Here is a 13552-nt window from a genome sequence, read left to right as displayed (position 1 = left end):
AAACATTCTAAAAGATCTACTTTTTTTACTCCTCCCCCATGTTTTGTGTTTTTTATATCATATTTTACATGTTCAGGCCTATCCTTTAACTGTTTATTGTAATTATATTTGATTTTACAGTTTTTGTCTTTTAACCTTTGTTCTAGCTTATTTAAGTGGTTGAGCCACTGCTTTTACCATATATTTGCTTTTACCATATATTTGCCTTTACCAGTGGGATTTTTCCCTTCTTATTTTCCTTATTTCTTGTTACAGCCTTTTCTTTTTTACTTAAAGAAGACACTTTAACACTTCTTGTAAGGTCGATTTAGTAATGATGAACTCTTTTAGTTTTTGCTTGTCTGGAAACTCTCTCTCCTTCAATTCTGAACAATAACCTTGCTGGGTAAAGTATTCTTAGTTGTAGGTTTTTTCCTTTCAGCACTTTAAACATATCATGCCATTCCCTTCTGGCCTGCAAAGTTGCTGCTGAAAAACCAGCTGATATGATTGCCTTATGGGTGTTCCCTTGTTTGTGACTCTTTGTTTTGTTCTTGCTGCCCTTAAAATTCTTTCTTTAATTTTGCCATTTTCATTGTCTTGGTGTGGGTCTTTTGGGGTTCATCTTGTTTGGAACTCTCTTTGTTTCCTGTACCTGGATATCTGTTTCCTTCTTCAGGTTAGGGAAGTTTTCAGCCACAATTTCATCAAATACATTTTCTACCTCTTTCTCTCTCTTCTTCTGAGACCCCTATAATGTGAATGTATGTTTGATATTGTCTCAGAGATCTCATTTTTAAGAATTTGTTTTTCTTTTTGCTATTCTGATTTTGTGATTTCCACTATTCCTTCTTTCAGATCACATATGCATTCTTCTATATCACCTAATCTGCTGTTGAATCCCCCTAGTGTATTTTTCATTTTAGTTATTATATTCTTTAGCTCTGATTGGTTTTTTCTTATATTTTCTAAATCTCTGTTGAAGTTTTCAATGAGTGCTTTCATTCTACTCCCAAGTTTGGTAAGCATCTTTTTGACCATTGCTTCGAACACTTTATTAGGTTAATTACTTATCTCTGTTTCATTAGGGTATTTTTCAAGGGTTTTACTTTGTTCTTTTGTTTGAAACATATTCCTCCATTTTCTCATTTTGTTTAACTTTCTATGTTTGTCTCTATGAAATTATGTGAAAGTTACCTGTCCTGGTCTTGAAGGCATGTCCTATGATGTCCTATTCAGTCTGCATGTGCCCACTGGCTTTGGTGGGAGAGCTGCATCTGAAGTGAGCATGGGCCACACTTTCCCCTAGGGTATGCTGGCAGCTACCACTTTGGTGGGAAATAGGGCTGGATTCAGAGGGGCTAGAGCCACCACTTTGGTGGGAAATAGGGCTGGATTCAGAGGGGCTAGAGCCAGATCCAGGTGCAGCCAGGGCTTCTCCTAGGCTCAGTGGCAGTCACTGCCCTATGGGGTAGGGTTTGAGGCTCAAGGCACTGGAGTAGAAACCCCTAGGGTGGTGGGTTTCTGCTGAGTGTGATGGCAATCTCTGCCTTGGTTGGGGGCATGGCCAGGTTCCTGAGGGCTTGGAGCTGCACTTCTAAACGGGTTCTGCTTTTTCCCCAGGTGTACACACCTTGGTTAGAGGCAGGGTGGGGGCTGGAGTGGTTGGAGCCACACTGCTGAGCTGGTTCCATTCCTTCCCTGGTATGTGCATGCTCATTGGCAACAGCAGCCACCACCTTAGTGGGGAACAGCACCAGAGTAGAAGATGCTGGAGCAGGAGCCCAGTGCAGGCTGGTGGGCACACTGGGGCAGCCCTGGCAGGCCATCCAGAGCACCCAGCAGTTGTCAGTCTGCTGCCTCCATGCTGGGATTGGGAGCAAGCAAGTCTGTGTACATGCTCTTCAGGAGCAGAGTATCAGTTTCTTACTGCCCCCTAGTAAGCCACACTGGTTTTCAAAACAGCTAAGGAGTCTCATTTTCCTGGCCTTGAACCCCAGACCTGGGGTGTCTAATATGTGGCTCAAGCTCCTCGCTCCCCAGGGAGGATCCCCAAATCTGTGATATCCCCCTCCTCTTCTGGGTCACACACTAGGGGTGTGTGTCTTGACTAGATCAATTCTCCTCCCCTCCTACCAGACTCCATGTGGTTCTTTCTTTACAGGCTTGGTTGTAGAAGAGCTATTCTGCTAGTCTTCAGGTTGTTCACAGTGAGTTTCTCTATGTGTAGCTGTAGTTTTGATGTGTTCGTGGGAGGAGGTGAACTCAGGGTCCTCCTACTCTGCCAACTTGATCCTACCTCTCTTGTTACGTTTTTGTAAAACAAAATGTTTACGACTACTTTGCTCAAAATATAATTGATTAGATTCATAAGCCCTTTATTCTTGGACTATATCCCATTCACCAAAACAATGTAAGACTATGGTTATAAAACTATTAGTAATCAAACACACATGCACATAAAATAATTGTTTGTCTAGACAATTATTTTAGAATTCCTTAAAATTAATGTTCAATATTTGAACACTATTCCTTTTCTGAAATATTTTTTAGCCAGAATGGTAAAATTTCCAAGAAAGCAGTAGTATTCAACATCTAGTCTGTTTCATTATTTTATTTAACTCTATCAATTGTGTTTTCTTTTCCTTTGGCATGAAAAAACAGAGGGAAAAAAAAGATAATTTGGGGTATTTTTCTTTTTTGTTACTAACATTATAATCTCTAGAAAAAATATACTTTAAAAATTAAGTCTTGAATTGCTGATAGTCAAGTTTCCAAATTTCAAGTCATCAATACATTTTCTAACTGAACAGAAAACTATCTTATGCTTTTTTATACACTAAATTCCTGCATCAAGTAATCCAAGAATTGACTATATTTAGAGATCAATCTAGTTAAATAGCTGGTGTGGTTGTTGAGTTGACTGTTTTCTCAGAGATTATGTGGGGATAGTTTTAAACATGTTTTTTATTTAAGACTTTTTAGTTGAGACTGACCCAGAGAAATTTAAGGGACTTACCTATGGAAAAAAGAACTTACCGCATTCATTCCCTGCCCAAAAAAGGGCACTATGGCATGAGCTGCATCTCCCATCAACACACAGTGTGATTTAAAGTGAAAAGAAGAGCACTTAACGGATATCATGGGCTGGGCGGGCAACAGAAAGAAATCTTGTGCCAGGGTTTGCCTTTAGAGGAAAACAATAAAAATGTTAAGCTGGGTATTAAATATCGTGTAATTCTTTCAGATTTATTGGCTTTGTTAACATAATATTTCATTGAAAAGTACGTGAGAATGCCAGGAAGAAAACAGGAGAGGGAGAACTGAAGTTTCTTCTAGTTCCCAAATTCCACTGTTCTATTTATATTCTTAATTTGCAACAGTGTTAATCACATCCAAAAAGAACAAGTTTAGCTGCATTTGAATAACTTGAAATATGTCTGTGTTATATGTCATGAAAATTTTATTATCAAGCACACAGATCACACAATTTTCAACTACATTGGAATGTTTTAGGTTTCCTTGGAAAAAAATGAGATGCAGTTGTGCATTTGATTAACACACAACAAACCAAAATTAAGTTAATGTGAATCCATGTGTATTTGGAAATGAACAACTGTAATTAAGCTAGTATCTGTCAAGCATCTACAGAGGTTTTGTGGAAGCTATAGGTAGAGAAGTAGTACATACACTAGAGGATCTTAAATCTAGTGGGAGAGGCAAGAAAGAGCCACAGAACAAGTTCTGAAGTAGCTATGGGCTAAATTTTGGTGTGCAGAGATATCCCTTCAAAGTCAGAGAAGGAGAAACCAACACAGGCAATTGAATTGTTCTGCAGGAAAGGATGAGAACTGACAATTTTTAATAGATCTGCTATGGGTGGGCAGTGGGCTATTCCTTTTACATAATTAGTTCATTCAATTTTCAAAATTGCCCTAAAAGTTAGGTATCCTGATGTCTATTTTAATGATGAAAAATCTGAGACTCAGGGAAGTCAGGGACAAGAGCAGTATTAAAATCTTGCTCTTTCTGCGGTATTGTGCTGCCTCCATGAAGACATCGTTGGAGATAGAAAGTGAGCTGGATTCCAGGATGGTGTGGGATGGTGTGACAGTGGGAGAGAGGCACTGAGTGAGACCAAATGACAAGGTCCATATGGAGGCGAAGTTGATATGGGCCAGAGGAGCTGAGACTGATAAGCCAGACAGCTAATACAATTAGCTATCAATTTGGAGGAACTTTATATGTGCCTGGCCCTGTGCTGAATGATTTATAGGCATGATCCCCTTTACTCCTCACAACAACCCTTTGGCGCAGGTACTACTATTATCACCATTTTACTGTGAGGGGAGTGAGACATAAGAAAGCTTATACAGCTAGCAACTGGTGGACTTGAGTCTTGAGGTTGCCAGCTATTTCTACCTTGACATAGATTTGTGTTCCCACCAGCAGAAGGAAGCATAGCCAAGCCCTAAGGGGCCTGAGCACCTGTTCAGGGTACATAGAAGGTCCAGGGACATTGGTGACTTGTCTTTCCCAGGGAAACTGGCCTGGCCTGGATTTTTTCAGAATTCCTGTTCACAGCACAAGATCCTCTTGGACTTTTGCTGTAATCTAGGCTTCTGTCCGGGTCACTGCATGATTGGTCATGTTTAACAAAAATGGAAATAAGTGCATTAGCCTTTATTTGAACTTTGAATAACTCAAACCAGTGGGGCAAAAGGCACAATTGCACATCTTGAGACTTACTTTCCAATTAGAGGGATAGAATCCGGAAAGTACTTCTGGAAGAAATTCAGCACATCACTACTAGTTAGCAGTTTTTCAAACTCTTCAAAGGGCATGAACAAAGTACACGTGAAAGATTTGTTCTGTGAGAAGAAGAGAAACAGTGTGAGAGAGATCAGGGGGCCAGTCAATGCTGGCACTAAGGCAGATCCCTGAATCACAGAGCGCGTGCTGTGGCTCAGGGGCCTCTGGGAAGAATGTCCAAGCAGACAGGAAAGGCACCCTCTCTTTCTTCCCTCACTCCCAAGGAAAAGCTCCGTCAAGTCCCAAGGTGCTCCCCAGCTTCTTGGTTATCAGGAGAATTTTATACTGTAAACTCCAGATATTTTCACCAAGCAAACATTACACTTCTTAGATTATTAATAGGTTTGTTGGATTTGAGTTCTCCTCTTTTTTTTTCTTTATTGTTGTTCCATTTAAGATGTTAAGATATTAAGGCATTGGACCCTAGGACTGTTAATAAGTGAAAGAAAATATAAAAAAGAAAGTAAAAGACCAACCAGAGAAATATCAATAGGTATATCTGTCTATATTATCTATATAGATAATATAGATAATAATAACTATATATATGTATATATTATGTATTAATGTAGCCAAAAAGTCTCTTTCTTTCTAATGAAAGAACAGCCATACTCTTTTGAGATAATGTATATTCCAATGTTGTCCTACAGATATTAAAGGATGAAAAATACTTCCTAATATATAATCTAAATCTCTTTGGCTTTATTTGGGGACCATTTCTTCCTGTGCTGTCTTGGGGGAGGTGGCAGTGAGGTACCACCACACATAAACTCCCATTAGTCATTCATATATGTTAAATATCCTTTCCAAAGAAAATAATTTGGATTCCTTCAGGTTTTTCCTCAGTATCCCCAAAGTTTCAGATATAATCACTAAATAGACTAAACAATGATGAAGTTGATTACATTCATGCATACAGAGTATAAAAGTAAGTAACGAAAAACATTAATTATATATGCAAAATGACAGTTGATAAGAAATTTTACACTACCATGTTAGGAAGTGCAATCATCATAAAGGTATCTCTAGGCCAAATATGTAGATAATTAGGTTCCATGGCATACTGCAGGGAAAAAAGGTATACATAATTAGTGTATTAATGTAGCACATCTGCATTAACAAATTAAACACCATGATTCTGTTTATGTTATAATTGTTTCCACAGCAATTTAAATCAGTGTCATACGCATGGTGATGTGCACATCCATTGCTACGTAAAGCAGAAGTTTTCTTAGAAAAGACTTTGTGTTCTGTCTTTATAAACTCAGGCTTAGGTGAGTTTTTGATACCATGTATAATACAAGATTTGAGAACATGCTATAAGATATTCATTTTCTCTCTCTCCTCTATTTCCATGGACACACGCACACACATACACAAATATGTATACATATATATATAAAATATATATTATATACACACATAAGCTGTGTATGTGTGGATGTGTGTATATATGTGTAATATTTTTCTACTTTTTTTTTTTACCTTATTTGGGTATTTATTTGTATAAACAGAAAGGTCCTAAGTTTAAATTTCATGGACAAAACAAAATTTTACAAATAAGCCTCTTATCGCTTGTTTACTACAACATAAATAATAGAGAGAAATGCTCCCTGTTTAGCAAAGCCACTACAGGGCAATAGCCACCTGAGTAGGTATGTGTGGCTTGGGCACATGAATTGACCCAAAGACCCAAGTCACCCAAACCACTGAGGTTCCCAGGGGTATTACATACATAAGAATATGCAATCAGTTTCCGAACTATTTTAAGTTTGTATTATTTTCTATAAATGTTTAGAGAGCACCTACCATGTATATGTCTTATGTAGTAAAAAGATGACAGAAAGTACATCTTAGTCTCCTAGCTAACATTTTCACACTTTTTTATAGTTATTTGTGTCTTAGGAGATGAAACTGTTTCTTCCCGGCTTTTTTATCCCCAGAGCCCCAAAGAAAGCCCAATACACAGACAAAGAGATGAATAAGTGAATAACACTTTGACACCAAAGATCTCACAAAGCAGTTGAATAGGCAAGATATATACATATGAAAAGCTCCCAAAAACTTCTCTTTAACAACAACTCAAGGGGTAGAGAGACAAAATGATTTGGTGCCTAGGTAGAAGTTTAGGAAATAAAAACTGGTCAGGTAAGAGGATTGTGGGGCTGGGATGGCTGAAACAAGGGATTGGTAGATTAGATAGGAGTGAAGGACAGTGGCTGCTGGGAAGGGTGGGCACGCTGAGCAGCGTGGAGGAGGCACAGATGAGCACGGCGGCGCCTTACTGGTAATAGGACACCAGCCTGGATGAGGTGAGCCTTCTTGCTTCCCTCTTGCTATCTTTTGACCTCTCCTACATGGTGTTGATAAAGCAAATATGATACCAAACACATTTTGATATTCATACATATTTCATGACCCTAGAAAACAACTCTTTAAATTTTCAGCTTCTTTATTCCAAGTCACGCTCTCAATAGATATCCTTATGCAGCAGCAGTCCCAAGGTCAGGTTCGTCATAATTCCCATGGGTCTTCTTACTACAAGTCCCTTCACACATAAAGTCTAAGCAAGACAGTTTGCTTGCTGTGCAAAAACAGCTTTAAGATGAGCTCCCACATAATTCCCAAAAGCACTCCCCTAATATTCACCCAACTCCGTCACTCACCCAATCTCTCGCTCCTACTCCACCTGTCAGAGATGGAGTGAAAATGTCTGCTACATTAGAAAAAGAAAAAAGGAAGGAAGAAAAAAAAAAGAAGAAAAGGAAAAAGAAAAGAAAGGAAGAAAGAAAGAAATGGAAAGTTTCATAGAATTGTTTTTGGGCCATGTCAAAATATTCCCATGTCTGGTCACATTACTATGTCAAAACAGCATTTCTTAAAAGAGTAAAAACTTTCTATAAACCACCAATCATTACTATTAAATAGGAACACCTTGAAAATAAATGGCTATCTTAAATCTACATTAGTAGGCATGATCCCACTCAAATTGGGGACAATTTTTCAACAGAATCCTTTAATCCAGAATTATCAGATCCTGGGCCATTAGAATACGACCCACCTGAAGACCATAAAATATCATTGAAGAATTAGTAAATCCATTTTTAACCAGGAAGAAGAAATAGAAAGACAATGAAATGTTAAAATACGGATTTGACTGGCTGATAGTTTAGTATATAAGTGGTCTATAATACCACTATCCCAAACTGGCAAACTATTATATAGATGTCTGAATTTCAAATAGTATAGATTAAATCTGTACCTTAAAAATGTATGTTTTATACACAAATCAAGTATTTAACTAATGCTGTTTACTTTTCATTACTGATAAGCCAAGATCCTCATTGCTTCTGTTGGTGTTTTAATTTTCCTTATTAAATTCCTACATTTATTTGCTTATGACAATACACAATATACATACTACATATTTCCCTCCGGCCACGTATGGTTTAACATGGGAAGCAGGGAATGAGAAACATGCAATGCAAATCTCTTTGCAACAACTTGCTGTTCGCTTTATTTAATAACTTTTTCATTTAATCATGAGTATAAGAACTCTGGATTGTCAGTATACATAGATGATTCCCAACCCAATTTTTTTTCTCCCAAGAGATAATAGAAAAATGATATTATTGTGTAAGACAAATCCCCTGTGTGTTTCCAATAAGGTAGTTGTAATTCCTCTCCTTTCTTCCCCACTCAAGAAAACATATCAAAAGGTAAGGGAGTGAGAGTGATATTATTAAAGGGGTACCTGTACATCCAATTTATTATTAACTACAAAATACTTGTGGCATGGATCAAGATATGCTATGAGAACAACTGCACTAGAATACGCTTCTATACTAATACGGGGCAGGGGAAGGAGGAGAGTTGTAGAAAGAAGAAAAGAAAGGGAAAGGACTTACATCCCCATTCTTAGGTGGAATAGTCAATTCCATGAACCCATGAGGAATGTATTGTTGACTGTAATCAAAGCGGGGTTTCTTCATGAGGTGAGTTCTGACAGTGGAATAGGCTCCATCACATCCTACAATGAGGTCACAGGTGACATCTTTGGGAACATTCTCATGTCTGAAAAATAAAATAAATCATCAAAAAAAAGTCTAGTGGTGAAAATGATGAAGTACCTCTATTGGGTATAAAAAGTAGTGACTTAATGGGGCCACTACTCACTTTTACCTATCTGATTTAGAGCTTTGAGTGGATAGCTATAAAATGAAGATAACAATTGTCCCAATCATGGGTTTGCTTATGAGAATGAGGAAAACACACAACCATACTGATTAATAAAGACATGCTAGGCCACAGAAGCATGACTAAGAGTTGAGTTCCCTGCATGAGAGAAGAGAAACTTGAAAAGAAAGCAAAGTGTTTCAAATGGAGAGAATGTATGAACAACCACAGGGATGTGACCAGAATCTTCTAGGGGCAACACATTTGTCTTGAACAGAGGGGATCAGAAGATGAATTTAAGAAAAGAATACAATTGGGAAGGAAGGAGAAGAGAATTTTGAATGTTAAGACAAAAGGTTTAAATACATTATTCTGGCAAATGGGAGAAAACAATTTTTTTCCATTGGAGAGATGGTGTATAAAGAGTGGTAATTTAAGATAACTTACTTAAGAGTGGAAACATTGCAGTGGAGCCAGAATGCAAACGGGAAAGAAATGGGGACAAGGTGACTGTAGTAGCCTGCATGTGTGGGGATGAGAGCCCAAGGATTGCGGTGCTCAGGAAGAAGAAAGACATAGGCTTTGAGGCAAACAGAAAGTATGAATGATTGGTGAATGTTTATAGGTCTAGTGGGAGAAAATAAGGAAAGGGCTACATCAAGGATGATTTTAATTATTTGGGTAATAGTACTAGGGAAGTCAGGAATGGGAGATGCTTGGTGACAAATAGATGATCAAGGTTTTAGATGTGTTTGAGATTATGGCAAGTAGTTGTGAAGGTGTTTAATGGGAAATTAATATTGATTAAGATTGAAATAAGGATTGAGAATGAAGATAAAGGCCTGGCCTGGAGATGTTAATCATAGAAATGTGAATTTACAAGTAGTTGTTGAATGAACTGTGAATCCATTACATATCCCACGAGTGGGATGTGAGGCTTAGAACTCTAGAGGAAATGGACTCGGCCAAGGGGAGGCAGACAAATAGTATTCGGAAAGAGGGGAGGAGAAACAGGGCAGCGGAGGGTCATCTGTTTCAAGGGAGGAGAGTATTTGAAGCAGAGTATGGTTACTAGTGTCAAATACTATAAGAAGATGAGTGAACAGGAGAATCAGGAAGAATCACTGGTGCTTGTATTCAGAAGGCATCCAAGACCTATTTTCAATATAAAATTACTTGATTCTAGAAACTATTTGAATTACCCTGTTAGCAATCATTTAATTCTTTCAAAAGAGCCAGAGAACAAAGTTTACAGGTACAATTCTCCACGTCACCCCTTCACCTCTGAAGTCAAAAGGCTAACTGGTGATTACCCAAGCACTGTGATCATTCCTTCCTCAGGATTACATTTCAACAGCCTGTGGCCAAAGTGCACCTTTGCATTGGGATATTTCTCAACAGCTGAGGAAACAAAGAAAGACAACTAATAGAAATGAAATTCCAATTCTTATTTCACTTAATCAAATTGAAATATTAATCATTTTATGAGAACAGTGTGATAGAGATACTTATTCTTACCAATGTAAAAATGAGTTAGTTAAAAGGTAATTTGACAATTATTTGGCAAATGTTCCAGGATAATTTGATAGCAAAAGAGATGAATAAAAATCAACTATCCTCATCTCAAAAAAAAAAAAAAATCTAATTCCATTATGCAAATTCTTACATCACTGTAATTGTCAGCACCCTAGGAAAGAAGCTGTCATCACATATTTTAAAAGTTTTCCCCAATTTAAGGTTTAATTTGTGATTGGAAATATTCAGTCAAACTTCCTTTTTCATACTATGTCTGACTTTATGTTTCTTTTTAGCAAGTCCTCTAGACTTCTGACTCAATTTGTCATAAATATAGATTATTGATACTAATTCTTTGTGTAATCAAACACTGGAACAGTTAGGGGAAAATGAGTAAGAAGATTTGAAACTTAATAAGTAGAATCAAATTATTTTAGTGCTTTCTTTGCCTGCTAACAATCTATAGTGTATTTCATTTTCTGAATTATTAATTATGTTCTTATCATAGTAGTAAACTTATTTTTGTTCCTATTAATTCTTATGGGCAGGAGATCTATAATTAGTGGTTATTTATTGTTCTTAAAGCTGCAAATCAGAATGCAGGTGTTAGAGCTGAAATAGACCTCAGAGATGATTTATTTCAAAACTCTTCATCTTATAAATGGAATAATCAAGATCCTGGAGGGAAAGACAAGATGCCTGAGACCATACAAAGTAAAAATATTAGGAAAAATAATCCAGAGGTCTGACTTCCAATTCAATATTCCTAACTGTACTTATCTCTCCTTTTCATCTCAGGTTTTGTCTTTTTTTTGTTCTGCTTTGCTTGAGTTTGATTTGGGGTCTGAAGACTTTAAGATTCTTGGACATGGGATTGGAAGCTTTAGAATATTGAAATCTGAGATAAGCCAAAGACTTATCTATGTTTAAGAAACCTTTTGACAAATAACTTGGAGAAGTCAGAGTTTACCTGAACCACTATGGGTGTCTTTTATCAATACAAACACAAAATGTGTTTGTGGAATCAACCTTTTCATAAATTACATTTTATTTTATTTTCAAATTAGATGTATAGTAATACATCCCAAAGAATTTTCCATGGAGCACTAGTCCTGTGATATGCTCCCCAAAATAATTGTTCTGTGGTCAGTCATTAGAGAAATGCTCATACTCTGACCCTCCTGGCTGTGCTGTCCTGGTCCCCAGATATATGTGGCTCTAGAGTGCTTGAAATGTGGCTGGTCTGAATGGATATGTGATGCACCCACTGGGTTTTGACAACTTAGTACCAAAAAAAAAAAAAAGAATAAAATATCTCATGAGTAGCTTTCTTACATTGATTGCACATTGAAATGATAATATTTTGGATATATTAGTTTAAATATACTATTAAAATTAATTTCACCTATTTCTTTTTAGGTTTTCTAATGTGGTTAATATAAAGTTTTAAATTATACATGTGGCTGGCATTTGTGGTCACATCTTAGACAGCATTGCTCTAGAAAATCCACACTGCAGACTAGTAGAATAAAGGCCCTGAGAAGTACTGTAAGAAAAGACTTTTAAAACTAAGTTGATGCAGGGTTTATCAAATTTACTTGACCACACATACTTTTTCTGTTTGTTTTACTTAACAATTATTAACAGCCCACCAAATAGTAAACTATGAAACAATCCTACATGAAAAGCTGATGCAGGGAAATGATTTAGTTACAATACTTTCAGAGGTGAGGCTCTTCTATTAGAAGGAATGAGCATTTATATGTAGAATGGGTGGCTCACACATCTGATGCCATGTAAAGAAATAAGAGCTGTGTAAAAGAACTTTATGTGCCAAACTTTAGGAGTCAAGAGATTCAGCATTCTTTTAATCAACATATTTATGTCACTTATGAAATTGCATGCTGTGCAGTGCATCCCTAATGAAAAACAGGGGAGCATGCAAGATTGGATCTCCCACATGTTTTAGCTCCTTATTATTAGCAGGTGTTTCATATATTATATATAATACTGGAGGCGGTGACTGTAATAGTTAAAAGCATGGACTTTGGAATAGACAGACTCAAGTTCAAATCCAGATTCTACTACTTATTAACAGTGTAATCTGCTGCTCTGTGGAGCTCTCCAAGCCTCCTTTACCATCTATAAAACTGAGGTAAAAATAATTCCCACTTCACAGAGTTGTTTGGAGGGTTATACAAATTGATGCAATATAAAGCTGTTAACATAGTGCCTGGTGCATCAGTGAATATTTTCTATTATTTTTATCAATAAATTCATAGGATACCCTTAAGAGATTATCTTAGGTCCACTATACTACTTTTTCAAAATGCTGTTTTGTAGTTTCTTTTCTTAAGATCAAGATGAATAATATATCAAGCAACCTAGCTCACCCCCACCTATCTACTCATCCAAAAGTCAGTCTTACAACTACAAGTAAAGAAATGGAAATAAAAAGAATACTAAGCCCTATTTCTTTAGTACCTGGTGAATCAACTAGAGTGACCTTCCCCATCACTCCTCCTCCCAGTTGAATTCAATTCAACAGATATGTTGCAAACTCACTCTGGGTAGGGGACTGAGGAGAAACACAGATAAATCATTGGAACCTCTGCTCTCCAAAACTCCAAGGCTGCTGGAATGCATTGAGGGATTGATTGATTTAAAAGAAAGTAGAAATACTAATGGCATGCTTTGCATGGAATGAATCTGTTTAGTACAAATGCTGAAGAAGAGAAAAAACTATGATAAAGGGCTACATAGAATGTGATTGGATTGATTATCCAAGCTACAAATTTAATTCGCAATCCAGGGGCTTTTCAATTAATAGGTAGGTCTTTTTAGTTACATGAGAATCTTCAGGCTTATATACACCTTCCTCTTTCTCAACCTCCTAAACCCTGAATCTGTTTTGTCTCCTACAAATATCTTGAATCTACACCTCCCCCCAACCACTTGCTTATAGCTTTAGTCCAGGGCCTTGTTTTTGCACACAGGGATTATCATAATACTCTAAAAACTGCAGCCCTCTATCAGCCTTCACACTATTGCTTTTCATCTTTCTGGTAAG

General features: G+C 37.0%; 1 protein-coding gene across 1 annotated transcript in view; it reads right to left on the bottom strand.

Moving 5' to 3' along the window:
• The window catches only part of KMO (kynurenine 3-monooxygenase), a 55672-nt gene that overhangs the window by 11672 nt on the left and 30448 nt on the right, over positions 1-13552 (bottom strand). Inside the window, 5 exon segments of the mRNA XM_068541663.1 lie at positions 3019-3166; positions 4729-4850; positions 5783-5854; positions 8700-8865; positions 10281-10368. Of these exon segments, the coding sequence (XP_068397764.1) occupies positions 3019-3166; positions 4729-4850; positions 5783-5854; positions 8700-8865; positions 10281-10368 (596 nt within the window).

This window comes from Eschrichtius robustus, chromosome 3 (genome assembly GCF_028021215.1).
Source record: "Eschrichtius robustus isolate mEscRob2 chromosome 3, mEscRob2.pri, whole genome shotgun sequence".
Classification (NCBI taxonomy): Eukaryota; Metazoa; Chordata; class Mammalia; order Artiodactyla; family Eschrichtiidae; genus Eschrichtius; species Eschrichtius robustus.
Note: the sequence above shows the minus strand (reverse complement) of the source record. Positions and strands in the feature narration are given on the sequence as shown.